General features: G+C 40.1%; 2 protein-coding genes across 2 annotated transcripts in view; one reads left to right on the top strand and one right to left on the bottom strand.

Annotated features, from left to right (window-relative positions):
• Positions 1–9502, top strand: part of mideasb (mitotic deacetylase associated SANT domain protein b) — a 29942-nt gene extending 20440 nt beyond the window's left edge. Inside the window, exons 12-14 of the mRNA XM_032501122.1 lie at positions 1867–1986; positions 3640–3839; positions 6078–9502. Coding sequence (XP_032357013.1) covers positions 1867–1986; positions 3640–3839; positions 6078–6306 — 549 coding nt within the window. The 3' untranslated portion in view covers positions 6307–9502. The remainder of the gene's footprint in view (positions 1–1866; positions 1987–3639; positions 3840–6077) is intronic.
• A 9678-nt stretch (positions 9503–19180) lies between these two features.
• Positions 19181–24812, bottom strand: LOC116670136 (cysteine-rich protein 1). Its single transcript, XM_032500506.1, has 5 exons — positions 24542–24812; positions 20494–20588; positions 19858–19915; positions 19549–19593; positions 19181–19391 (listed from the first exon to the last, which is right to left on the bottom strand). The coding sequence occupies exons 1-4, from the start codon at positions 24579–24581 to the stop codon at positions 19553–19555; spliced, it is 234 nt and encodes a 77-aa protein (XP_032356397.1). The 5' UTR covers positions 24582–24812; the 3' UTR covers positions 19181–19391; positions 19549–19552.
• Positions 24813–26831: the final 2019 nt, after the last annotated feature.

Genomic DNA, 26831 nt, shown 5'->3' with positions numbered 1-26831 from the left:
CATGTCCAGACGTTTAAAGGCCCTGACACACCAACCCGATTATCGGCTGTCGGACCGCCTGTGGCGAGGTCGGTGACTCGAGTCTGTTCGGTGTGTTCCGTGCCGGCGTCAGTCAGAGGAGCCGTCGGCCTCCATTTTGGCCGATTTGACTTGTTGAATCGGACAGTGGCCAGTCGGACTGAATGTCCAATCCGATTGGTGGAGTGCTAGCCCTTGACTAGCGAGGAGCCCGAGACCTGACAGTATCTTCTTATTACTAGCCATTGTATTTTCTTCCGTTCAGCGAGTAATGACAACAACGATCCTTTTTGACTACTACTACGTATTACATCTCGCGCACGTGTAGAATATACGCTCAAGTCGGCGTTGCTTCGGTGTGTTCCGAGGCACTGTTTTGAGAGACGGGGGCCGACTGATCAGTCCGACTTCCTAATCTGCCGACCATCGGCCGGCGGGTTGGTGGGTCAGAGCCTTTACCCAATCTTAACTTACGTTTACGGTAGCTGTGGTGTCACGTGCGAGTGTAACCAAAGCTTTGATACATGCTGGACTACCCCGGTTACTAAAAGAAATCTCTAGGTCTGTTAACCGGGTTATGAGAACTCAGATTTGAACCCGGGGAACATGAGTGACGTGTCATGTTTAAAACCTGTAACAGATGTGTCTTGTTGCTAATGTATAGACTTGAGCTAAAATGTCATTTTGGAGAAGCAAATGTCTGTGCCCCAGAAAAAACTAAAGCATACAAAATATTAATTTGAAATGATTGTCCTGAAAGCAGTTCACAAGCTTCTGCAAAAGTGGTTTCAGGAGCAGGCGTTTGACTGCAGGGTGATCTGATTAAACATGGAACAGCAGAGGTGTAATTTAGATGTGAAACTGCAGTGTGTCGGTTCCAAAATAGCGCAGCCCTGGATATCTACGTTGACCACTTGATTCTTAAAATAAAGTGTGCAAACGGCTGCAGCTTACTCTAGCTATGTCACCACAGTGCCCTCAGCAGTAACATTACAGGTTGGGTGGTTGGCATGGTGACTGTGCAAAGCTAAATATAATGTGACTGTTTTCATATAGCGCTTTTCTAGTCTTGACAACTACTCAAAGTGTTTTTACATAGTACAGGAACCATTTTCACACACACAAACACACACACACACTGTGGCCGAGGCTGCCATACAAGGCGCGAACCTCCTCATCAGATAAGCACTCACACACATATTACACGCTGAAATATGCAGCATCATATCCGCTACATCAGCTACATGCATACATTAGCTACATGCATACATCAGCTACATGCATACATTAGCTACATGCATACATCAGCTACATGCATACATTAGCTACATGCATACATCAGCTACATGCATACATTAGCTACATGCATACATTAGCTACATGCATACATCAGCTACATGCATACATCAGCTTCATGCATACATTAGCTACATGCATACAGCCCTATGCATGGAAACATAGGGCTGCAACTAACGGTTATTTTCATTGTTGATTTAATTGGCGGATCATTTTCAAAATTAATAGATTAGGTGTTTGCTCTATAAGATGTCAGGTGTTTCCAAAACCCAGAACGACGTCCTCAAATGTCTTGTTTTGTCCACAAATCAAAGATATTCACTTTACTGTCAGAGAGAAGAAACTAGAAAATAAATTATTTAAGGCGATAAATCCATCATCAAAATAGTTGGCCATTAAATTAATAGTTGACAACTGATCCATTAATGGATTGATCTTTGCAGCTCTAATGGAAGCTAATGTCCAAGAGATGGAGTTTGAGCTTTCTAAACCGCCATCGAGCTGTAAATATACGTCCTTATGTCTTATACTTGTCTTCTTTGGGGCCAGCAGGGCTCTCACAGATTGGAGCCACAGAAGGAGGAGGACAGCAGGAAATGGGAAGGGTCAGCTGACAGGAAACAGGATGTCGGCCCCACCAGGGTGACGCACCCGCTGCAGGCCGCTGAGAATGTGAGTGTGAAATTAATTCTGAGCTCTGCGTGGTAAAGGATTGTATCATACAACACAGATAACATGATGAATGGTCATCCCGCGTGAAGAGTGCAGGGCATCTTTGCCCTCAACGATGACGTGAAAAAGGTCAAAGGATATGATTTCATTCTGTAAACCATAACATCGCTGGTTTTTTACTTTCCAACATGACGCAACTCCCTGTGTGTAACCACTGTCATGGGCAGAGACATTTTTACTGTTTTTGTCTGTGGTCAGTTTGCTTTGAACCCTTATTTTGCTTCTTGCATTTACTGCTAAGGAAGTGTCTTCTAAAGTAAATATGTATGTTATTGAAATATTTGACTGTATTGGCCCCATATTTAAAATGACTCGCCTTTTTCCAGCACCTGTCATGGAAAAACTCTCTTTTAAGACTTGTCCCGTTGATAAAGTTCCCCCGGAGATACTGGGAGTTTAAGGATTACATCTTTATGAACCACATACTCACACACACTCTCCTGTCAGGCTCTTGGAACTAATCGCAACGACTTTCTCTCGCTGTTAGCATTTTTCAAACTCTTGTCTTTTTTGAACTCCTCATCATGACATTTCCGTAACGGTGGTAATTCTCGGCAGCTTGACATACTATTTGGTCCCTAGTCTGTTTTTGTGTTAAAGATTATAGTAAAGTAAATTTGAATTTCCTCTGTGGCACCACAACACGTTACACTTGCCAAACATCACAAACTCTAGAAGATTCAGCTGGGCTTCCTGAACAAAACTCGCCAGACTAGCTCCTTTTTTTTTATGGCTACAAACAACCCATAATGCAACACTCTTTGTAGTTAGACTGTGTTTCAAAATAATATCTAGTGTGGCAGATGCGTACATGTCTAGTGTTTGAATATAAAACAGCCACTACTTTTTCAATTTCTTTAATTTTCAGAGTAAATGTTCACAAAAAACAACAAAATGGAAAATCATGATAAACTACAGAAGTAGGTCAGTACTCTTTAGGGATTGCTGTCACTGTGTTAAATGGATTAATACTGTGGTGGTGGTTATAGTCTAATTACCATACTGTGCTGTCTCTTATTCACGCAAAGGAGCAATTTCTCAAAGCCAAGTCCTCGAAATGTGTTTTTCACATAACGAAGTAAAGGAACGCCTGTGCAGGAGAGAGACGGAGAACGCTTAAAGCTGCGAGTTTGTGCTTACAAGCCTCAGTTGGTCATCATCACACTTTGACACACTTGTCCTTTTGAACTCTTCCTGTGTTGCCGTGGTGGCTGGGTGTTGGATTTGCTTCCCCCTGCTGGATGTTTGAGAGGAGAGAACCTGGCTGATGTCCACCTCTCTGGATTGTGTAACCCCATTATGTCTGTCAGCAAACAATGACTCAACAAGAAACCTTTTGTCATTTTGCCTTGCATTTAACCGTTTGGCACACATAATAAATGAGTTGTCGTTAAAATTGCCAGGCTATGTGTGTATGCATCCACATGTTAACGGGCACATGTGTGCATGCCATTGTAATGCCATCCGACATGAAAGGTTCTCATAAAGTAGCTTCAGGCTCCTTATTTATATTCCAATTGCTCTCCGTGGCCGTGTTAAACATCTTCGGAGCGTTCATGTTAACAACCCCTCTCACTTTTATTGTGTGTGCAGCCTGGAACCGTCCTGATCATGAAAGGCCTGGAGGACGTGGGGAAGGAGCAGCCGCCGTCCTGGGTCATCCACCCCCCTCAGCCACCCCCTCCCAGCTCCAAAGCTCGCAACGACAGCAACGCACGCAAGACCATCCCTCCAACAGCCAACAAAGGCTCAGCTGGTCAGGAGGGCGAGTTCCCCTGCAAGAAATGTGGCAGGTCAGTGATCTTAAACATCCCATCAGTCACTGCTGTTGGTGTTGGAGACGTTGGCATGGCTCTGGTTACTTATGCAAAGCTGACAGCAACAATTACATGAGTGGCATTCCGTTGAACTACGGTACCTGTATATAAAATCCCAAATTTCTGCAGGATATGTTGCTACTGCTGTTGCTCACTTGGATTATGCATTGGTAAATCGAGGAAATTGTCTCTTGGTGTTTGAAGAAATCGACCCATCCTGTAAAGCTTTGATTAAAAAACAGCCCGCACTCTAACAACATTGGGGCCTATTGTTATTGCCAACTGTGTCCTAGCAACCGAAACACAGAGTAGATATATGGCACATTGCGCTTCTCTGCAATGCAACTCTACCCAGTGACATGACAAGAGCTTCACTCGCCCCTTTAAGTTCTCACACTGTTTAAAGTGTGCTCATTATATATTATCCATCATAATGTATGTTTACTGGCTATCCAACCAGGCTGAGTAGCCGTTTTACAGTGGTTGTGTCACATGGATGCACATCTCATGCAGCTGTAGACTCTTTGCTGTGAGATTCATTGTTCTGGTATAGCCTACTATTACTCAGCCATAATTTCCATACATCATACTGCACTTTGATGACAGTCTTTATGAAGAGAGACTAAGACAGTGATAACTGTTATTTAGGGCTGCACAATGTATTGTTTAAAAAAAATAAAAATGTTATGGTCATTGTAATATCAACTTATATACACATTGCCAAAGGCTGCAACGTATCGCAACAGACAATAGACCCGCAGAAAACAGCACGTTAAAATGTAACTGTCATTCATTTTTTTTAAATTGGTGCAGTTAATATTTAATTTATTGTTTAATTTGTTCAATAGGAGAAGGCTGGAAAGGATTTCCTTTCATTAGTCTTAAACTCAACAAGTGATTTGTTGTATTTAGCAGAACATGAAAGCAGCAGAAATGCAGAACTCGGTACACTTAAATATCTGTTAATTTATAGCAAGTTACAGTATATCATCGCCATATTCAACAATGTTATTGCATGTTTGCATATTTTCCTCATCTCATTCAGCCCTACTATTATTACAAAATTACCGGCTTTAGAAACAGAACATGTGTACAACCTTGTACTTGTAGTGTCAAACAATAAGCACATTTTGACAGTTTTAGCTGACTAGTAATACTAAGTATTATTGCTATATATCATAAACAAACATGATGGGGGGGGGCTTCCAGTTAGTATTTTCTAGTCATTTTTTTGGGGGCTTTCTATCTGTCTTTCAGAACACTAAATTAGTCACCCTGACAAGAATTCCCATTTCTAAGTCTGGATGATGTTGATGTTGTGCGTTGGTATTCTGGGGTGTTAACAGAAAGTCACCGAACTCCTTACACTAATAAAAATATCAGCATTTTACATTTTTGTTTTCATTCATGCACCTCTTTACAAAAATGTACGGACTATTTTAAATGTCGGCCTCGTCTCATACGTCATCTGGTCTTGTCTCACACATCACGCACGTTCCAGTCACACTTCCTGCATGGAACAAGTCTGAATTGAATGCTGTCAGATTAACGTCCACAGAAGCACGAGGTTAAATATGCAGATCAAATGCACGTCCTTCTCCTTAAGAGCTCAGTCATAAAGTCATCACTCAATTGTCATCTTCTTTACACTTTATTTTAATAACTGACTGTGTGCAAGCCAACATTACGCCAAATGTTTTCCCTCCTCCTGTGTTATGGGGCAAATGACATGACCCTGATAATATTTATTCAGACCAGCTGTCATCCACATCCAATCAAATGTTTCAGGTACAGCTGCCGAGTAAAAAAGAATAACGTGAGAGTTCCAACTTCACACCATGTCATTTTATGCTTCTGCATTGTTTGACAATGTCAAACATCATAGAAATGATTGAACTTATGAAAAGGGTTTTAAAAGAGGATTCACAGGTGGGAAGTAGGGAAAGCTGCCTGCGCACCCACAGTCATTATTCATTAATTATTAGTTTCCCCAACGGCTTTAAAATCTTCCATCATTGACAGCGTGTGAGAGAACAGAGACCACCTCCTTGATGGGCCACCAGGGGAAAAATGCAGTGTGAGCATTGTGGCTCGGATACAAACGTCTCAATGACCAAAAGGTCAGGACTTCACCAGCCTGATGAGCCCGTAAAGTATGTGTATTCCAGGTCTTAAAAGAGCTTCAACAATAAGCTCTTCCCTCTTTTCCTACAGGATTTTCTACAAGGTGAAGAGCCGCAGCGCCCACATGAAGAGCCACGCAGAGCAGGAGAAGAAGGCGGCAGCGCTACGGCTGAAAGAGGCCGAGGAACGAGCCGCCGCCGCCGAGGCCGCCGCCGCCCTCGCCGCACAGCAGCAGAACGGGACGCGACAGTTGGGCGGAGACAGCACCAACGAGGATTCGTCGGACGCGGAGGACGTGGACGATGAGGACTGGCAGTAAGAGAGAGGCCGCACACAATGACTGCACCGTGCAGCGTGGCTTTACTCTCTGGGACAAAAGAAGAAGATATAAAAAAGAAGACTCCCCTTCTGGGAACTGTGTATTTTGTGAAACAAGACTTCCGTTGCTTGGCACATTCAGGGACAGATTTACTCCCATGTATGTGTTTGTGAATGTATGGACGAGTGTGTGTGTGTGTTTGTAACAAAAAGTGTCTATGTGCTTTCCAAAACTCACCAACCCCTTGTCTAACCCCTTTACTCTGCTTGAAAAGCTTTTCAAGAGTTACCTCTCTTGGTCACAGGGCTCGGTCAAATCAAAGCCATGCCGCCTCTCTCGGCGCTCTCCATGCCAGGCCGCCGCGGCCTTTCTCAGCACTTCGCATCTCGCCCTGCTTCGTTCCACGGGCGAACAACTTGTTGGATCCCTTTTTTTCTCTCTCTCTCTCGATGAGCCACAGCACGCGCTTGCTTAAGCTGCATCCCGACTGGATGACGTTTTGGTGATAGGAACACTGAAATCTGACAGCTGGGGGAGCGCGGCGAGGCGAACCAACGGAGGGTCGTGCTGGTTTGTTTCTCCGGTCTTAGACCGATGGATGGTTCGACAGATGGCATGTGCAAACCGTTGCCTTTGTTTCGCCGCTCTTCTGCATTCAAGGCTGCCAAAAGCTTTCGCAGACTCATGATGTGCATCAAATGGTCTCTCTCTCTCTCTCTCTCTCTCTCCTCTCTCTCTCTCTCTCTCTCTCTCTCTCTCTCTCTGTGAGCGTTGTTCCTTTGGGCTTAGTTCTGTGAATCCCCCACCTCAGCCCTCGTCACTTTTTATAGTTCCCAGTTTGTTCCTCACTGTTGATGCCTTGGATGTTTTGATGCTTTTTATCTGGAAATGACAATCAATTTTACACTGTTGTTGTTTGTGTTTTTTATAAATATATATACAGGTAAACGTTACTTTTTCTGCCTGTGTCGCTATATATGGTTAATGTTGTTTTTGTGAATATTCTTGTTGATGATTACTATTATTATTATTATTATTATATTCTATCATCCTGGTTTTCGCTGCAATTTAATTGAGCGCTTTTTCGTACTTGTCCATAGCTTTTTTTTTTCTCTTTTTTTTTTATTTAAACAAAAAACAAAAATAATGCTACTTGCTGCCTGTTTATAACTGTGAGATTCTTTTGGAAGCCAGAAATGAAGTAAAGGCAGAAACGTATGTGCAATAGAACAAGTTGACCCCCTGTTACCAGAGTGTCCAAGTCCCACCCACCCACCCTTCTGCTTACGATTGGCTGCTCTGGATGCCTCGTTGTCAACCCTGTAAGTGATAGGAGGTACTGACTCAGACTGTTGAAAACCGCAGGTCTCTATAGATACACACAACGAAGTGGGAAAGACAACAAACAGCACAAATAAATTCAACACCTGTTTTGATAACAGGTATCAATGTTTATGACATGACTACCATGACATTTTAGCCAGAGTGAATAATTTGCTGATACAGGCATTATGAGAGGCAGAAGAATTCTTTACTGGAAACCAAACTTAACCCAAATTTTGCAGGTTTTAAACAGGAGAGTTTAAATGCAGAGATAAAAGACTTTTTGCTTTTTAAAACCAGAATATCAAATCTCACTAAAGTCTTTCCTGTCATCAGTAAACAGACATTAAGAGAAGCAAAAGCATTATTTACTGTAAACCAAACCTAACCCATATTTTGAAGGTTTTAACATGAGATTTTAAGTGCAGACACAAGACATCCACTTTCTTTGATTTTTAGAACCATATATCTACATCTATAATATATGTTCCCTACTTAGACATTTCAGCTTGACTTTTTGTACACTTTCCCTCAGACTGTAAATATGTCAGTAAATTATTTAAGCTCATCAACAAACATGAATTAAGAGACGCAGAAGGATTCTTTTAATATATACTTTAATCAGAATAGTGCAGGTTTGTTACAGGGGATTCTGAGAGCTGTCGTGAGACTAAAAACCCCTGTTTGCTGATATTTGGGGACTCTAAAGTGAAACCTGTTTTTCCACAAAATTCTGGAGAATGGTTTCTCTCTTGTGTCTCAAAGTGTGCTGAGGTTGTTGACACTAACACGCTCTGTTGAAACCTTGACTATGTGGGTCAGCAGTTTACTGAAGGGCAGCGTGACGCATTTTCTAAAAACACATTGGGAAAACTATTACATGATTTAATGGAGAAAAAAAAAGATGTGTGAATAAATTTAAAAATGTAAATGCAGATAGGGGCGGTAAGGAAAGAACATCTGAGGTGGACAGACTGCCTGGCTTTTAATATCAGCTCAATATTTTCAGGTCTAACCCTAACATGTGTGTCTATAGTTGACTTCATTTCTGTTTACCTTGTTGCTGATAGCAGGCACTGAATTGGACTATGGAAACGGCATGTTTTGATCGGTCTATCTCTACATGTCTTGACGTTAAGCCCTTCGGCCTGGAGACAGTGTATGTTGCCGTAGCAACAAATGGGTTAAAGGGTTATTTTCCTTTAAAGGACAAACCACAGTGGGGAAGAAACTGCTCCGTTTACCAGTTACTTCACAAGTTTAACCTGGGTCTATGCACAGACTGTGTGAGCTTGTGTGTTTGTGGACATACTGTTAAAAGTGTGTGTGTGTGTGTGTTTGTGTGTGTGAATGCTTTGTGAGAGAGGTCAAATGTTAAACTGTACTCTAGTCAATGAAGAAGAAAAGAAGGTTTTGCAGACTGTTCACATGTTTGGTATGTTAATTTATATTTCTTCTTTATTTGGGCTTGTCTTGAGGTTCTCACGGGGGACGTTATCGCCACGAAAAATGTTTTTAAGCTGTTTGAAAAGGTTTTTAAAAAAAGCAAAAGCAGAATTATAGATGAAATTCGAGGCCGTCGACAACCACACAGCTGGAAACTTTACTTATTTCATCCAGTCGGTTAAGGGAATTTTAAGGGGACAAAAAGTTTATTTAGCTAAAGATTAGAAAAATATATATGAATGAAATTCTATGTTTGCATACTTTCTATGCTATTTTCATATATGGGGTTCACACTAATGATGACAAACGGAAAGGAATCTCAAGTGCTTTTTACTACAGTGTAACTTATTTGTTTCGATTTGATTTTTACCACCTGTGTTTTTAGTAATGATTTACGAAGCACTGTATATTAAAGTTTTAAAATATTCAAGAAGCTTTTGAATGTGTTATTCTTTTCTTTTAACAGTCCGACATCATACTAAGCCCTTTCTTAAAGGTGCCCTGCCACATGTATTTCATTACTTTGTGGTAATGTCTGAGGTTCTTCCATGGACTACCATGGAAAAAATGCCTTGGTTACCTTGTTTCCATTCTAGCGTGGTATAGAAATCTTCCAGGAAGACTCAACTTGATTTTTTGCCAGTTCTCATTAATATTCAACGAGCTAAGCTGCTCGAGTCTGATTGGCTAACAGCTAGCCAATAAGAGCCTGGCTATCAGCATTCTTTTTTCCCAGCGCAACTGGGTGAGCTCATGAATAGTAATGAGCTAGGGCAACAGCTTTTATAATTGGCCTTATGTGTCCTCTTATTTCTTTTCAGTGGCTAGAGCTGACAGAGGAGGTAGCAGTTCATTTTCCCATTTACAAAATAACACAAGCACATATGGATCTAACATATTTTAAAAAAAAAAAATGTAAGTAAAAGCGGTATTGTGTGGCAGGGCACCTTTTAAAATGCCCTGCGAGTGATGTCGCTGTTGTTGATGCACAAGGGGGCAGCATTGTAGTAGCAGTTGAGGCACTCGAGTACCTACAAAGAGCAGAGGAGGGCGCTGGTGTAACACCAGCTGGGAGCCAAGCTGTGCTGGATTTATTTGGTGAGAGACCGTAAACCTATTTTGGTTTGTCATATAGGGGTTTGATGGGTTAAAAGTGTCATATTCAATTTATTTCTTAACAAAGGCTGTGCATCTGTTTTGTTAAAATTTCATTTTTTTAATTTTTTTATAAGAAACAGCGCATACTAATTAACATTTCTGTTACTGTGTCTGTGTTAGCCAGCCAGCTACAGTAGTTCTCTTTCTTGTCCTTTTATTTATCTACAGTATGTTCCAGACCAGTATCATCATATAAATCATTTACACTGTTTTAGGCAAGATTGTATCTCAGACACACCCATCACTTCGGCATAAATCCAAATATGGCTCTGCATGAGAGAAAAGCATCCCATCTGCCCCGGCGGAGACCTGATACACAGGCTTGCAAAAGTGTTCATACCCCTTGAACCTTTCCACATTTTGTCACGTTACAACCACAATTGTAAATGTATTTCAATGGGATTTTATGTGACAGACTAACTAACACTAAAGTGGCGCATAATGTGTGAAGTGGAAGGAAAATGATACATGTTTATTTACCCTAAACATATAGCCAGAGCTACAATGGAATGCTGTAGATCAAAGCATATTCATGTGTTAGAATGGCACAGTCAAAGTCCAGACCTAAATCAAACTGAGAATCTCTGGCAAGACTTGAAAATTCACAGATGCTTTCCATCCAATCTGACTGAGCTTGAGGTATTTTGCAAAGAAGGATGGGTAAAAATGTCAGTCTCTAGGTGTGCAAAGCTGGCAAACCTACCCGAAAGACTTTCAGCTGTAGTTGCAGCGAAAATGGTTCAAAGTACTGACTCGAGGGCCTGAATACTTTTGCACGCCACACTTTTCAGTTTTTTCTTTACATACATATACATGATATGCTAATCTTTATACAATGATGCGCCACTTTGTGTTGGTCTATCACATAAAGGGGTATGAATACTTTTGCAAGCCCGAGTACTTTTGCTCATTGCCCAAAAGAATCTCTGGCATTAGGAGCATATACAGCTGAGCGATCATTCTATATTATTATGTTATCCTTAAACAAAATGATGTATCCCAAATGCTAGCACAAAGTTCTTGTTTTACATGCAGGTCAGTGCACTGAACATTAAGTTTATTATTTTATGTGACTATGCCCTTATGTGTTACTTATACATGTTGGTAAAACTATTTGTAATAATGTTGTTAATACAATACAAAGTTTCTGCCAGAATTTAAACTAGCTAAACGTCCTTTTAAAGAGGCTCGCAGCTTTGACTCATGAAGCTTTAGAAATGACCGACTTCTTCTGACCAAGACGACATTCACATTGCATTTCGAGGCTCATCGATCTCAGAATCCCCGAGTGTGATCAGTTGTTATGTTATTAATGGTGGTAGTGATTTCAACCCCCAGAAAGTGAAATATGGAAACTGTAGAACACCTTTTTAAGTCACATCTTGGTATATTATTAATGTCAAGATACATATTTCTGGTAATTGAATATAAAATTGAAGTTGTCAACATGAAAGGTTGCCTAGAGCACCTTACAAACAAGGCTGCATTCTCACTGTAAGATTATCCAGTTTCTTTTATTTAGTCCTTTCACCATGTGTTGTGTTTTTACCTGCTTGATGAAGCAGTTACGGTAAATGGAAAATAACTGCCATGTCTGTGTGACCATGGAGGATGATTAGGAGATAACTGCAGTGCAGTAGGAACTGACAGTGGAGATAAAAGGATGAGGGGAACTGCCAACTCCCACTAGCACAAGCAGCAGGGCAATCTGGGAAAGGCAAACAAGCACAGCATGCGGCTCAGATGTCGCCTCACGTCCTCTTTTTGCTCGTTCCAAATCGTGGGACGAGGAGGACACATAGGAGGGATGGGAGTTAAGGAATCCTGAGTGCAAGAACACAACTTTACCTGACTTATCTTACAGCTGGAGAGAATCAGACATCAGAGCGAGGCCTTGGAGGGTTTCGCATCCATCTCTCCATGGCATTTCAGTTTGAAAAATTGCACTCATCTTTTACATTCAGAAACACACTTCTGAGAAATTCCTCCAGCTTAACGATAATTTATTATTACAATATTTGCACTGGTATCGTAGAGCATTTATCACACGGACACACAGAGAAGACCACAGGTTATTTATCACAGCCGTCGTACAATTAAACTGTCTACAAATCCCTCAGAGCACAGACAACGTGTCAATAGAAAACTGGATGATCGGGGCCAGGTGCTGTGAGGAACAAGAGTTTGTGTGCACATGCAAAAACACTCATCAATCTGCCTCATGCTCAACCATGGAAATGATACCGTGTATGCCTGGACATCAGCTCTGAGCCCAACAGGAGGAGTGAAATGAGGACTCTCAGCCTGAGGCCAAGATCCTTCCAAATCCAGGAGGTGGGATCTGCCACAAAGGAGTTTAGTCTATAAAATGTCAGAATCAAGAGGACAACACCTTTTACAATTTCCCAGACCCCAAGGTGTTTGTTCTGTACAGCTAACAATCGGAAAACTGAAAACTATTAAATTTAAAATAACACGTAACTGAAAAAAATTGTAAAATGTAGCATTTACTAGGACTATCCCACACTAACAACTAACAACATCAATTGCAATGAAATTTGGTGCCCACATTGGTCTTCCTCCCAGGATGCCTCGTTAATACTCTGGTGATCACTTTACCTTTTATCTAGCGCCACACTCAGGTGTAATATCTAGTTTTATGACCAAAGACCTGCAAACTAATCCACATCCCCTTCAGCCTCAGCTGTACTTTGTGTTTAGTGCTAATTTTCAAATGTTAGCATGCTAACGGGCTAAGTGAAGATGGTGAACATGGTGCACAGCACCGCTGGCTGTAGCCTCTTCAGAATGATCTAATCGTCTAATCAGTTGATTTATCATTAAAATTATATTTCTGTCAATCCGCCAATCACTGCAGCACTGGTTTTTACTCAGAAATAGGGTAATTAGACGTTTCTTATAGACACTTTTTTTTAACTAAATGCCTGGATATTTATGAATAGATAAATAAAATGTACTAAGACTGAATGCATGTAAGTGTATGGAAGTAGGATTGAGTGGCTGTAAGGCATGTATGGGTGAACAGAATAATGTAGGAAGGATGGCTTTTATCTTATTTTAGTATAGAAAATGGTCTTTTGTAATCTGCAATATGCACAGCTCTTTGACTAGCCGATACGTGTACTGTACATTTGTCTTTTAAGTATTTTAACCATGTGCTTGTTGTTATGCTTGCAGCAATGTCCAAAACAAATTTCTCCTTAGGGAGACTAATAAAGATATTTTGACTTGACTTTAACCGATAGAGAAGAGGGTGTTCACAACAGCAGGAACTAAACTTGGTGTTGGTTGCACGCTAATAGGGAGACTATTGTTATTGACGCTGCTGGAAGCCTAATTGGAGGAGAGGACGGTTTATCACTCCTTCCTTTTGGATTAGGAGGGTAAAAAAGAAATCATGATTGATGTGCCAAGATGTTTTTGGGAGATCCAGGCCCAGACTCAGAGGACTTGCTGCTTCATTATCTACTATTTGTAGGCCTGCTTATGGCAGCGGCTCTTTTTTATTGCACACACACACTGGATCCTCATTAGCAATTACAATGCCAAAGGGCCTATTTATACACACGCGCTGCAGTGGAAACAGATACTGTACATCCAGCAGCACTAATCAACTACAGCCCAGTAATGGGAAATGAGATGGGAGGTAGTATGGAAGGAGGTAGGGAGTAATGGGAAGAGGGAGGGTGGGAACACAAAAAACAAAGGAGGTGGAGTGATGAATTAAGCAGGGATAGGGATCAACAGAGGCAGTATCTGAGACAGCCGTGCACATTCAGTCCCAGAAATGAGAACCACATTCTGCTCAGTAACCACCACAAGGCCCGACTGGTCGTCTGCCACAAATATAACTCTGCTGGAGCCTCTGGATTGATACGTTGAGCCAGACTCCAACAGGACGCCCGGGTGGGCTGCACAGGCCTGAAGGCGCTCCCCGCGTTACCATTTCTCAAGACAAGGTTGTTTCCAATTTCCACACACTGGATTTTATTGGGCCAGTGATGACGATAGGAGGGATGTGTTTCAGCAGAGTCAGGGGTTTCCAATATTAGCTGACTTTTTGTAAAATAAAATATTGTTGCAGTGTTTGATGCACGATAAGTCCTGATGCCACTAAAAAACTGGATCTTTAAAGAAAAATCGTTCAACATTTTGGCTTAATACGGCTTTCTCAACCAGAGTTGAGAAGGTTGATACCACTCTCCATTGCTCATGTCTGTACGTAGCAATGGTATGGTTAGCTTAGCACAAAGACTGGAAACAGGGGGAACCAGCTAGCCTGGCTCTGTCTGAACACAGCACAATCCACCTACCAGCACCTCTAAAGTTCACTAATTAACATGTTATACCAAATGAGATGTTAAATAGTGAGCGTTACAGGTGCTGGTGGGGGGATTTTATTGCCTTTGCACAGAAAGTTGTTCCTTATGCTAAGCTAAGCTAACTGGTTGCTGGCTGGCACTGGACAGAGTGATTTCCCCAAACGTTATGCAATCTCCTGTAAAGCGATGAATTTCCTATCACAAGTTGTTTCATTGACATAATTGTTTATGGCATAAAAGGCTGTAAATTTACATTATTTTTAGGATTTCTTAGAGAAAAATGAACATCATTTTTATGTTTTTGGTTCTCTCCCATCCAATGAATCATCTTGTGACCGTTCAAATGTATATTTGGTTTGTAGCTGTTATTGCAATATATATATATTCTTGAGTCATTTTTAAGGATAGTCTTTCACGTGAGTGAAAAGTATATGTTGGATATCCTGTCCACGTCTTATTTTAACAATCTAAAATCACATTAACAGGTTTTTGGGAGTGGAAACACTTAGAGTGAACCACATGAGCACATAGTGGTGAATGTAAAGATTATTTTCACAAATGCACTCTATTATTTTAAGTGGTCTACTTTAGAAAATTCAATCTTGTAGTAAAGACAGATGTTCTAAATAATAATAGCCTGTTGGCAGAAACGTGTGTGTCCATATTAAAACTGGCAGGCCTGATTTTATGACTTCCACGGTTTCACACATGTTCCAGTTTAAAGTTTTCACTGTTGGGCTGGAGGATATGAATATTCTTTCCTGTACTTCAGTCTCACTTATTGTTTTGTAGAAAAGCAGGAAGACCTGACATGCTGTGGAAATCATTTTAAGTGCCTATAGATCCTCTTTTACAAGATTTAGAGCGGCTTTGGGGGGTAGAACACACACACATTCATTTATAACCAGCAATAACAACAGCAAACGACTTGTTGCAATAACTCTGGCATGCAGATTTGAACATGTATTTCCAGATATGAATACAAACATGCAGGTGAACACAAACATGGGTATTTGGTCTATAAGGGCAGGGGTCTTCAACAGGGGGTCCGTGACCCCTAGGGGGTCCGCGGAGGCACTGCATGGGGGTCGCGAAAGTTTTGGTTGATTAGACTTTTTTTTATATTCCCCCCCCTGCAATTTTTTCCACTAATTGAAATGTCTTTAAATACACATTAACATGAATTCAACACACTGTAGTAAACGGATAAATGGAGGCAGAAGATGTCTTTCAGTCATCAATGCACACATTCAGCGACACACAGGAGCTCTTTCAAGCTGTGCACCGTTTCATTCACAACACCTGTCCCACTACATGTATGTTTAAAATTAAAACATGAATCTGTCAGTTATGTTAATAGTTCAGTATTGTATGCAATATAACAGGTATGTTTATGCATGCCAGTGGGACTAACAAGCATCACTTATTTTCCTTTTCACATTTATGTTTTAAAAATGTCCATTTGAATAGCTTTTATGCATGATTACATGCAATTGACAGACATTGTTGATCTTGGCAGGTATCAGTTTATTGTGTTATGTTATGTTTATAAATGGCAGTGGCATGGCCACCCTACTCACTGTGCCTCGCACATGTTTAAAATAAAAACATGAATATATGAACCTGTGTATTATTTGAGTATCTTAGTATTGAATGCACAATAACAAGGTGCATTTGATATAACACAATTTTATACAATATATATAATTAGGGGGTCCCCGCTCCATCTCGCCATCAGTTTGGGGGTCCTTGGCCTGGAAAACGTTGAAGACCCCTGTTTTAGGGTGTAATTAGTTAGATGTATCAGTGTATCCTTTTGTAAATCTACCACTAGGAGTCGCCAAAGTCAGAAAGTATTTGCTAGTTTAAGCTACTCCTTGTAATTAGTTTGTATTTATTCTTGTATATTTGACATGATGTTATTGTATTTTTTGATAAAATAGACTTATATAATTGTATTGGTTTGTTGGCCCCTTTTTACTCTGTTAAAGTACCACAACAAAAACACGTATCTGAATAAATTGTATTTTCCTTCAAATCTGTAGATGTGCAATATTTTACTCTGCCGTCTCGATAAAAGTAAAATAAACAACACCCTTACTGTCCTACTGGAATCATTTAAATGATCTATTTCAAGGTCACCCATGTCCGCATGAACACACGAGTTATAAAAGCCGTGAGACACTTCTGCTCTCATGTTCCAGTCCTCAATGGGTTTATGAGTCGAATTTTACAGTTTCATGACTGAGGGTCTGATTCATGCTGACACGGAAGGTTTAAATCTGCTTGGCAGAAATAAAAACTCTGGTAACACTTCACTACATAAGTGCGGTGTGAGTCCCCTTAAGTGCTTTTTAAATGTGCTTCATTGCCTGTACGATGCTTTCATTATGATCATGTCAGTGAAGTATCCTCATTAGGCCTCAACATTGGGAACCAAGTATGTGCTGTGAGACTATTAAGAGACAGAAATATATCTTGATACCTATTTAAATATAGATACACATGCAGACACTTAATTTACTTCCCCATTTTTTGGTTGTTTATGTTAATTGCACATCCGTTCAACTGTGTTTTCATATTCTTTCCTTTTAAAATTGCTAAAGTATTGGAGTCCTGTTAGCATTTTTACTGTATTTTAGTTGATATTTCCTTCTGTCTTTAAGGTAAAAGCCTAAGTTTTTGAACAGCCAAAAAATAATGAGTAATGTACAGTATATATTTTATGCCATATGCCTCTCTCACAACACACATTTTAATAAGCTACATTTGTGTTTCATTTTACAAACAATTTAGAGAAAAGGCAAAAAAAAATGCTTGATTGCAAAAATCCTCTGCATGTTTTCATCAGCTGCCTCAGTCTCTGTGGCCTTGGTCGAGATTTTCCTGTGACAGTGAGCCTCTTTGTTGCAGACAAAAAAAAAGGGTGACTGCTAGACGGACTGAAGGGCACACTGGCTGTCTGTTAGGTGTTGTTTGTGTCTGTTGCCATAGCAACTGTCAGGCATGGTTGAGGGTGTTGGCTGCTACGTGATCCATGGACAGCAAGGGTGGCCGTGCAGAGCAAAGATTTGGCAAAAGAGCCCAAAAGAACCAAAGGGGGAGCATCTGGTGGATCTGCAACGACTCAGCTGCTCCGGCTTCCCACAATGCACCAGCATGGGCAGGGTTAACATTTCGATTCCTCTAAACATGCATTGATTAAAAAAACACATGTAAGATGTTCAGAATCAACCAAATTAAACATTCTTGCTACTGAGATTTTTAGTTTATTCCTGACTTTTAAAAATAGTTGTTGAACCAAAACCAAACCACAAGGTCCATTTAGCAGGCGAGCAGTTCTGGAGCTTTCAATCACATCACACATTCCTCCTCAGCAGATGGAGTTTGCCCAGTTGTCATAGTGACATAGATGTTACAATTTTCCATATTTCTTAGCACCAAAATCCAAAAGAAACTTTAAATCTCCATGCTCAACATGGTCACAACTTCAAGGCCTGTAAGTTGTTATATATTTTTTTGTGTTTTTTTGTGGTGTCATTGAGTCTCTAAATACTTGAGCTATAACTCTGTATTTGTTGCATTTAGGTGAATCGATGTGGCAAATTGTTTTTGGTTTAGTCTACACAAAGGTTCTGGTTCTTTGTTGTCGCATGTTGTAGGTCTGTGAACTTCATGGGACCGTGTTGAAAAGTGTTCTCACTTTAACATGTTAGCTTCTGTATTGAATTTATTTTTTGTAGATTATTAAATAAATTAAAAAGAAATAAAAAAGTGGGTGTCCTGGTCATGTCATCAACCCCCTCACTCATCCTGTGTTTCCTGAGTCTCTGAACTATCGTACTTCTAATTGATCAAATCATGTTTTGGGGCATTTTATGCCTTTATTGATACCGGATCTGAGTAAGACAACAGGAACTAATCAGGTCTCTTCCTTAACGCCAAGGCCACTAGAGCCCCCTTATACCTTAAACCTGATACTAGACACTAGCCAGGATCATTGACCTTGAAAAGAACTAGAAAATGGGAATTTGAATACCTACATACCATTACAAATGTGGACGCTCCGTCAGCTCCAGCTTTCGTTGTCCTCTAAGTTGAATAATGTTTCATGTTATCAACTTCCAAACTCATGTTACAGCAACAACAAAAAAGTAATCTAATGTGAGAAAGTATTGAAGCTGTAGTGGGTAGTTTCTGTCCCCCCCATGAGAAATACTAAGTATGACAACAACATCACCATTTTGTAAACTCAGCCATGCTGAGGAAATACAGAGAGAGTTGTGTAGAGCAGATAAGGTTAATTAGCTTTGTATAAAACTCGTTTGGCAATGCTTGAATGTAAGAGACTTTCATTAACATAAAATAGTTGCGCACTATAGCTTTAAGAATTATGTAACCAGTCCACATAAACCTCAAGGGTTTAAGGGTCTAAAAACATGGAGCGGCCTTATTTATGATGATGGTTTTTTTTAGCAGATGTTGTGCTTGAAATTCCCATAAGTCACATGAAAGTTGTCATGGGCAAAGAAATTGCTCTAATGCAGGAGTGTTTCATACAAAGACTGCAAAATAAATAAAAACGATAAAAATGACAACTGACGCAACTTTAAAAATGATTTAATCATGTCACCTTAAGAACAGGAAGAAACTAGGGGACAACTATGTCATTGGAATACACAATCATCTTCAAAAACCAGAGATCAAAAACTCAAACTTTTTCTTCTGAATGAGAATGAATTTTCTTTGCTCGTTTTCATTGAGACTCGTGAGCAATGCTGGCTTCTTTGATTTGGTTTCCAGGCAACATCAAACCTGAAGATGAAGCAGAGAAAACACACGTCAGGCAGTGCAAAGTACAAACATGGATTTGCTTAAAGTCAAGGTCTGTTTGTCTTAATAAATAACACGCAAATGTACAAGATAAACAAATGTAAGCAAATGATTTGGTGAATACATGTGCACACATTACCTGTCTATTTATATGTGTGACTTTCGGTTCCACCACGTCCAAATCCTGAGAGGAGAGAGACAAGAAGCAAGAACATCAGTGAACCAACATTAGGAATTTGAGACTTTTATTTTGACAATCTGAGAGAGAACTTCTTCTTTCAAGATAATAATTTAATGAAATGGTACCATTTATGTGGACTTACAACTACCAGTAATTATGTGGCTTATAAGGACTGTTTTATTGAGTGTGTGACCCTATCAGGGGACAGTGTGTGCTTTCACAGCCTCGACCCAATCAGACACAAAAGGCCTGGAGGAACATGCTTACCTGTAGGTCCAAAGAGTGCACTGTAGCAGGGCTTGTGACAATATGGCTTGCCATCATGCTGTAAGAGGCAGAGTAAAAATATCACAATAAACTAAATACATATAAATTGTTAATAATATATAAAAAGGAATCCATTTTAGTATTTTGGAGATGACCCTGCTTTCTATTGGTACACATTCTGCATGCGTTGATATGTGAATTGTACACAAATTGTATTGTACTTCTTGTGTTGTACTGGATTATATAGTGTATACTTAGTTTATGTAACTTTCATTTTCGTATGAAAGAATATATTTTCATGTAAAAAGGGTAGGTGTAATAAGCTCAGGCTTTAGCGTTACACCTTTTCGGTCCAGTTTGTTTCTTGTATGTATGTATGTATGTATGTATATTAGTATTGTTGTTGTTTTTTGTTTGTTTACTTGTCTGTTAAAATGTCTTTATTTTTTTGTTTTGTTTGTGGAAGTAAAATCAACAATGTTATTTTTTCTATGTTATCAGTGTTTTGACTGCTGTGGGTTACAAAAAGCCGAAAACAAACTAAACTACGTGCTATCAGACCCCTCGAACCCTGTGTACCTTATTGAAGATTACAGGATATTCTTATATGTATTGTATGCATTTCAGGTGTCTCACCTCAGCATGCGAGCCCGCTGACAGCGTCTTGCTGCACTTCTCACACTTCAGACAGGGCCTGTGCCAGTCCTTGCCCAGTGATGTCACTTTCTCGGCTGCCAAACACATAAAAGACCAATTTATTCACCACGGCTTCAAACTTCCGTCACAAAGATAGTCACTGTAGTGTACAGTGGAAGTGCCACAGGAGGTTACGATGTATGTTTTAGACCAACAAGATTATGTTTTTGCAGATAAGTTGGAGAACATTGTTTGGGTGTGGTGCTTCAGGGGGAAAGAGGAATGAGTGTCCCTGAGGAATCTGTCCTCCTTCTGCCACATAAACTCTGATAAACACGGTCTTTATCTGCAGGGCTGATCTGCACAAACACCCATCAGGAGGGTTGTAAAAGTAGGAACGAACCCAACTCGACAGTCTTGAGTTTCATGTGTTTAATGGAGGAAGGTGGACAAGAGTTTAGATGACTTTTGAGACTCGTCACACGATTACGAGCAACAAATATATCCAAGAATCTATATGCAAAGACGAAAAGAAATGAGGCTATTCGCTCATTGATAAGGTCAGAGAGAGCAAGCACAGGAAATGCTAAAAAAAAAATAAAGGAAGTGCTGTGAAGAAATGAGGCTTTTTCTACCAAACATGTCGTTATTGAGGAGCATAAAACTTGATTAATATCTGCATATTTTCTGAAAAAAGAAAAGAAAAATTTTTTAGAAAGGACAGCAGATGTATGAACAAATACAAATAACTTTGGTTTCAGGTGAAGCCCACTGACCTCCAAACAATATTAGGATATGACATATTTCCTCCCTAAAAATAGCCTGATGTGGCATGAGATTATGCAATAGGCAACAGAAACAGGGAATGTGCTCTAGGGCGAGGTCAGCCTCACAGGCCAGGGGCATGAAAAGATTTCAGCAAAATACGGTGGAGCATTGTTTGGCCTGAAATAATTACTATACTTAACTAAAAATAAACAAATTAGTAGGCTGTCCACAAGTCTGTCCAACGACTAATGGAGGGGAGTCTCACGGTAGAGCTCAGAGTCCATTCTGATCAGTTGTGATGACGCCCATGTAATGTTTTACTCTTGATTGTATATGGATCTGATAAAAGCATACGTTTTTGTTCACAGGCTATTTATTTTACCCGATGATATGAAAGGAAATGGGACATTTTTGACATGAAGAATAATCCAATCTGCTCTCTGCATTAACTTGCGCTGTCTGGAGAATTATGGAGGTAGTCCAATATACACACAAATCTGAATGGAAAAACACACTGTGGGGGGAGGCTGTTCAACTAATCGCCTCACTCCCATGAAAAAAAAAATTAGGGTGAGGTTGTATAACTGTTTGTCTAGCTAAAAAAAGAGGCTAAGAATGCATTCCAAAGCATTCAGAGTTGAGTGAATGACATTAAATGCATCAACACTCTTTGTAGCCTGAACATCAACTGGGTATTAAGGAACAGTTTGGCATTCACGGAGGTAAATGAAATTCTCTTTCTCGCCAAGAGTTAGATTAGAAGATTGATAGGCTACCTCTCTAATATCTAAGACATTTGGGGAAATAGGCTTTTGTTTCGTACTTTTCACAAACTTGAAGCTACTGAGAGCTTTAAGCAAAGGGAAAGAGCTAGCCTGGCTCGGTCCAAAGCTAACAAAATCTGCTACCAACATCTTCTAAATCTCACTAATTAAAAGAGTAGTTTGACATTTTGGGAAATAAGTGACTTATTCAGTTTCTTGTGGAGAGTAAGATGAGCAGGTTAATATCATTCTCATGTCTATACGACATTAGCTTAGCTTAGCAAAAAGACAGGGGGAAACAGCTAGCCTGGCTATGTCCAAAGCCAACAAAAAAATGCTAACCAACATCTCTAAAGCTCAGTAAATGACATGTTATAGCTCTTTTTGTACGGATTAAAACAGACAGCAGACATTATGTTAATAAGTGAGTAAAGGGTATAAAGCAGTTTTCTCAAATAATGCTTTGTCTTTGTGTAGCTGGAACTGGAACTGGAACAAGCTCCCTCCGCATCATTCAGTGTAACAGCGGTAGCCTGAATTCCATTTGAGAGCTTAGAAACATTAAGACAGATGAGCTGCAAATGAAACGGAGAGAGAGAGAGAGAGAGAGAGAGAGAGAGAGAGCGGTGAAGATGGAGGAGTGGAGCACTGAGGTGTGATGGATGAAGGAGTGTGACATGGAGCCAGTTTTTACAAAGGTTTGGGGGTGAAATTGATGCAGACAATTCAGGATAATGATGAAGCCTGTGCTTCCACATAAATAAGCTTTGTTCCAGGGAACTATATTTTAGAAAAGAGCATTTATTTTCTTGGCCGGCTTGTTCAGGCTGAAACTAATTGGTTAGCTTGTTCTGGCCAGATGGTGAAAATGTATCCATGAAAAGGAAGAATGGGAAGCATGGCTCCCCGGTCTCACGGTCAGTTTATCTGACTGACAGTCCAAAGACTTGGCTTTGGATTGTGTATTGGCCCTCTCCTTCTGTGCGTCTACCCGGAGAAGATTACTCTGTTGCACTACTGAGCTGCAGACAATGTGGTAAACGGATTAAGACACATATAAAATGGAGCTGTCCTTTTCCTCCCCGGATGCAGTAATTGCTGACTGCTTGGACCGTATCCTCATGAGACGGACGTACAAGGATGGAGCCGTATTTCAGGACAGATGGAACCTGTTTCCTGCGCTGCATCGAGTCATTATTCATGTAGCTCATCATCAGCCATCAGGAAAGACAAATCCGTTTCTACAGGGAGCACAGATCTTGAGCTCTAAACTAACTTGATAACGGGAATGCTTATAGAGTGTAGTGACATTTTGAGGAAAGTGGGCATTAATCAGAAAAAAAAATGTAAACCTATAAATAAATACAAACAGCTAAGAGCATAGACTGACTGCTCAGGGGAGTGAGCAAGTAAGCATATAAAATCGTGATAAAACTAGTAATGGGAAGTAACTAATTACATTTATTTAAGAACTGTACTTACATTTTTTGCTATTTTCAACTTTTATTTGAGTGTAAAATATTTTACTTTTTACTCTATAGTTACTCTTCAAATTTAACAATCTAAAGTTAAAATATGATACATTATAGATTATACTAGTTCCCAAAAGTACATAAAGAAATGTATATGAGCTCCATCTCACTGTACATGTTACAATGTACATGCATCAGTGGTGGAAGAAGCATTCAGATCACTTACTTAGGTAAAAGTATCACATTCCAAAAACATTACATTAAAAGTTTTCTATACTAAAATGTTACATTAGTAAAAGTAATGGAAGTATTATCAGCAAAAAGTACTTAAAATTTCAAAAGCAAGTAGGCCTACTCATTGTGCAGAATTGCTCCTGCATTCTAAGTGGTGGAAAGGAGTGACATACATCTACTCTAAGTACTTTACTCAAGTTCAGATTTGAGGTATTTTACTTACATATTTCCAATTCCTGCTACTCTCTACTTATACTACACTAAATTTCAGAGGGAAATATTGTACTCTTTACATTTATTCCACAGTGATAGATGCTGATTACTTTAGCAAATTATGATTTACCATACAAAATATAAATATGTACAATATCATGCATTTTTAATGAACTACCTAACGCACATAAAGCAGTTAAAAAAATAGCTCCACTTCAACCAACTGCAACACAAAATATAGGTTACATATTATTGCATGAATAACAATAATGATCCACAGTGGCTGGAGCCATTCTGCACAACAAGTACTTTCATACCTTAACTGTGTATTGCTGAAAATACTTCTGCACATGTAGTACAGTATTATCTACGCGTGACTTTAAAAACAGGAATATTTTCTTCGTATGAAATATAAATTAAAAACATGCCCACTTGCAGACATGTGAGTCTGTTGTCACTGTAGTTTCCTGTTTCCTCATTGGTGCTAACTTTTCATTTACCGGAAAATGTTCTCACGCAGAAAAAAAGACGATTTTCTTTGCGCGTAAAAACAAAAAAGAATTGGCGGAAAATGAAAATAAAGAGGACAAATCTTACCGAAGTAAACTTCCTTCTGGCACTTTGGACACTTTGGCATTTTGTTGCAGCAGTGCGTGGGTTTCCCGGAGAGGAGAGACGGTGCTGTGGGTATCCTGTCTGGATGGAGTGTCCTGCAGCTGTCCGACTAGCCCACCTGTTACTGTTAACCCGGACCGACCACGCCTCGCGCTCACAGTGCAGATGTGCGCGCTCCTTCCTGTATTTATAGCGCCGGGGAAATAGTTCAACTGAAACTTTTTCTCTTTTTTTTTTCTCACAGTGGGAGAGGCTTGTGTCGAGTCTGTGTAAGTGCACGTGCAGAAAACACAACATTGAGACACTGAAATTCAATAATTCAACAACTAAACTCTATATGTTTTTGTGGGCTGCATGGGCGATTTTAGACCCTTCATTTTTTAGGGATTTGGCTTTGAATTTTATTAAATTGCAATACTCCCATCCTAATCCCTCAACGCTACATACAGGAAATAAGAACAACCTAGCCTACCCATAATGTACAACAAAATATTGTAAATAAATATTCCACAAGTAAACTGTTGCCAAAATCAATTTGGTAACCTTCCAGGTAAATGTGGCCCTTGTTTTCTTCCTGAGTTTCTATCATGTGACCCTGCTGCTCTGTCTCCTTATGTGACTCCACCAATCTATTCAGTGCTGAATGGCAGTTTAGACCTTGTCATGAATAATCCTAGTGAAGGTGAATCAGCAGAGTTGGCAGTGACTGAAGACAAACACACACACATTTGCTCTGCAAGTGTTGTTGTTGTTATGTGGTTGTAACTCTATATGTATATTAATACTTTGTAACATAACAAGTGATACACCAGTGATTCCCAACCTGGGGTTATTGTAGCTTTTTATTGTGTAGGCTTACTTGTGGATCCAGTTTTTTTAGTAATTCTAAAAATATATATTATTTTTACTTGTGCGTTAGTACTTTTTATCAATGTACTTTGAAAGTAATACTTTTTAAGTATTGTACTTCACAACATTTTAAGTCCATTACAGAGTAAAAACAAAGGTCACATAAAAAAGTCCTGATAATTTGGGAGGGGGGAACAAAAAAAGGGGCAATGAAGCACCACCCTGGCAGCACGCAGAGTGACCCGAAACAAACACACCCAGAAGTTGTGTCACCAACAGGTGCATTCTGGGTGTAGGCTAGCTAACATGCTAACTGCTAAAATACTCACAGGTGGATCCTCCACCAGAGACTTCTGGGTCCACTGAAACAACGTCTACCTTCAGTGAGGTGTGTTCTGCTGTTTGTGACAATAATCCCTGCTGTGACTGTAGAGCCTCATCCTGCTTAAAGTGACCACAGAGGCTGGGTGGACTGGCTATACTGGGACAGAGAGACACAGTGGACTGGCTATACTGGGACAGAGAGACTGAGTGGACTGGCTATACTGGGACAGAGAGACACAGTGGACTGGTTATACTGGGACAGAGAGGCTGAGTGGACTGGTTATACTGGGACAGAGAGACTGAGTGGACTGGTTATACTGGGACAGAGAGACTGAGTGGACTGGTTATACTGGGACAGAGAGACACAGTGGACCGGCTATACTGGGACAGAGAGGCTGAGTGGACTGGTTATACTGGGACAGAGAGACTGAGTGGACTGGTTATACTGGGACAGAGAGACTGAGTGGACTGGTTATACTGGGACAGAGAGACACAGTCGACTGGTTCTACTGGGACAGAGAGACACAGTGGACTGTGCTTTGAGAATATAAAGCAGATAATTGGAACCTGGAGCAGAAGGAGGAGCTGTTTGCGGTGAAGACTTGTAGGAGGCTGTTGAGACAGACAGGTGAGGACAACAACACACTCTTTAAACTCCCTCTCCAGAGGAGAATGTCAAAAACTGTGCAGCTCTATTGTTGTTTTAATGTATGCGGCTGCGGCCGCTGGGGAGTTTTACATGTTTTAAACATCTCTGTGTCTTGGTGATGTTTTATTCTGCCGGTAATCTTTTACGAAGTGGCAGGTTATTGAATTTATGTGGCCTAATAATACTCAAAACACCCACCGCGGTGTCCACAGCTCTCTTTTTTTAAATGAATTATCTGTCATTTCTGTTAAATTGTCTGAATGTTATGCTCTTTTTGGTTAATTCTTAGTGAGGGGACACTGAGCAAGGTGGCTGTTTATTTGTAACTGATGATCAGTTGTATGCACAGGCTGCAAATGTCCATCTAGGCAGATGGAAATTGAATTTATTGTTGGTTTGGACATTATGGGCTCATGTTGCAGATGTTGATCCACTAGTGTACATGTTGAC

Source organism: Etheostoma spectabile, chromosome 20 (genome assembly GCF_008692095.1).
Source record: "Etheostoma spectabile isolate EspeVRDwgs_2016 chromosome 20, UIUC_Espe_1.0, whole genome shotgun sequence".
Lineage (NCBI taxonomy): Eukaryota > Metazoa > Chordata > Actinopteri > Perciformes > Percidae > Etheostoma > Etheostoma spectabile.
Note: the sequence above shows the minus strand (reverse complement) of the source record. Positions and strands in the feature narration are given on the sequence as shown.

Excerpts from the sequence above, each read along its gene's own strand:
- LOC116670136 (XM_032500506.1), bottom strand. The coding sequence starts at position 24,581 with ATGCCAAAGTGTCCAAAGTGCCAGAAGGAAGTTTACTTCG. Across the intron at positions 19,916-20,493 it reads CAGCGGGCTCGCATGCTGAG|CATGATGGCAAGCCATATTG; the intron begins GTGAGACACCTG and ends TGCCTCTTACAG. Across the intron at positions 19,594-19,857 it reads TGCACTCTTTGGACCTACAG|GATTTGGACGTGGTGGAACC; the intron begins GTAAGCATGTTC and ends CTCTCCTCTCAG.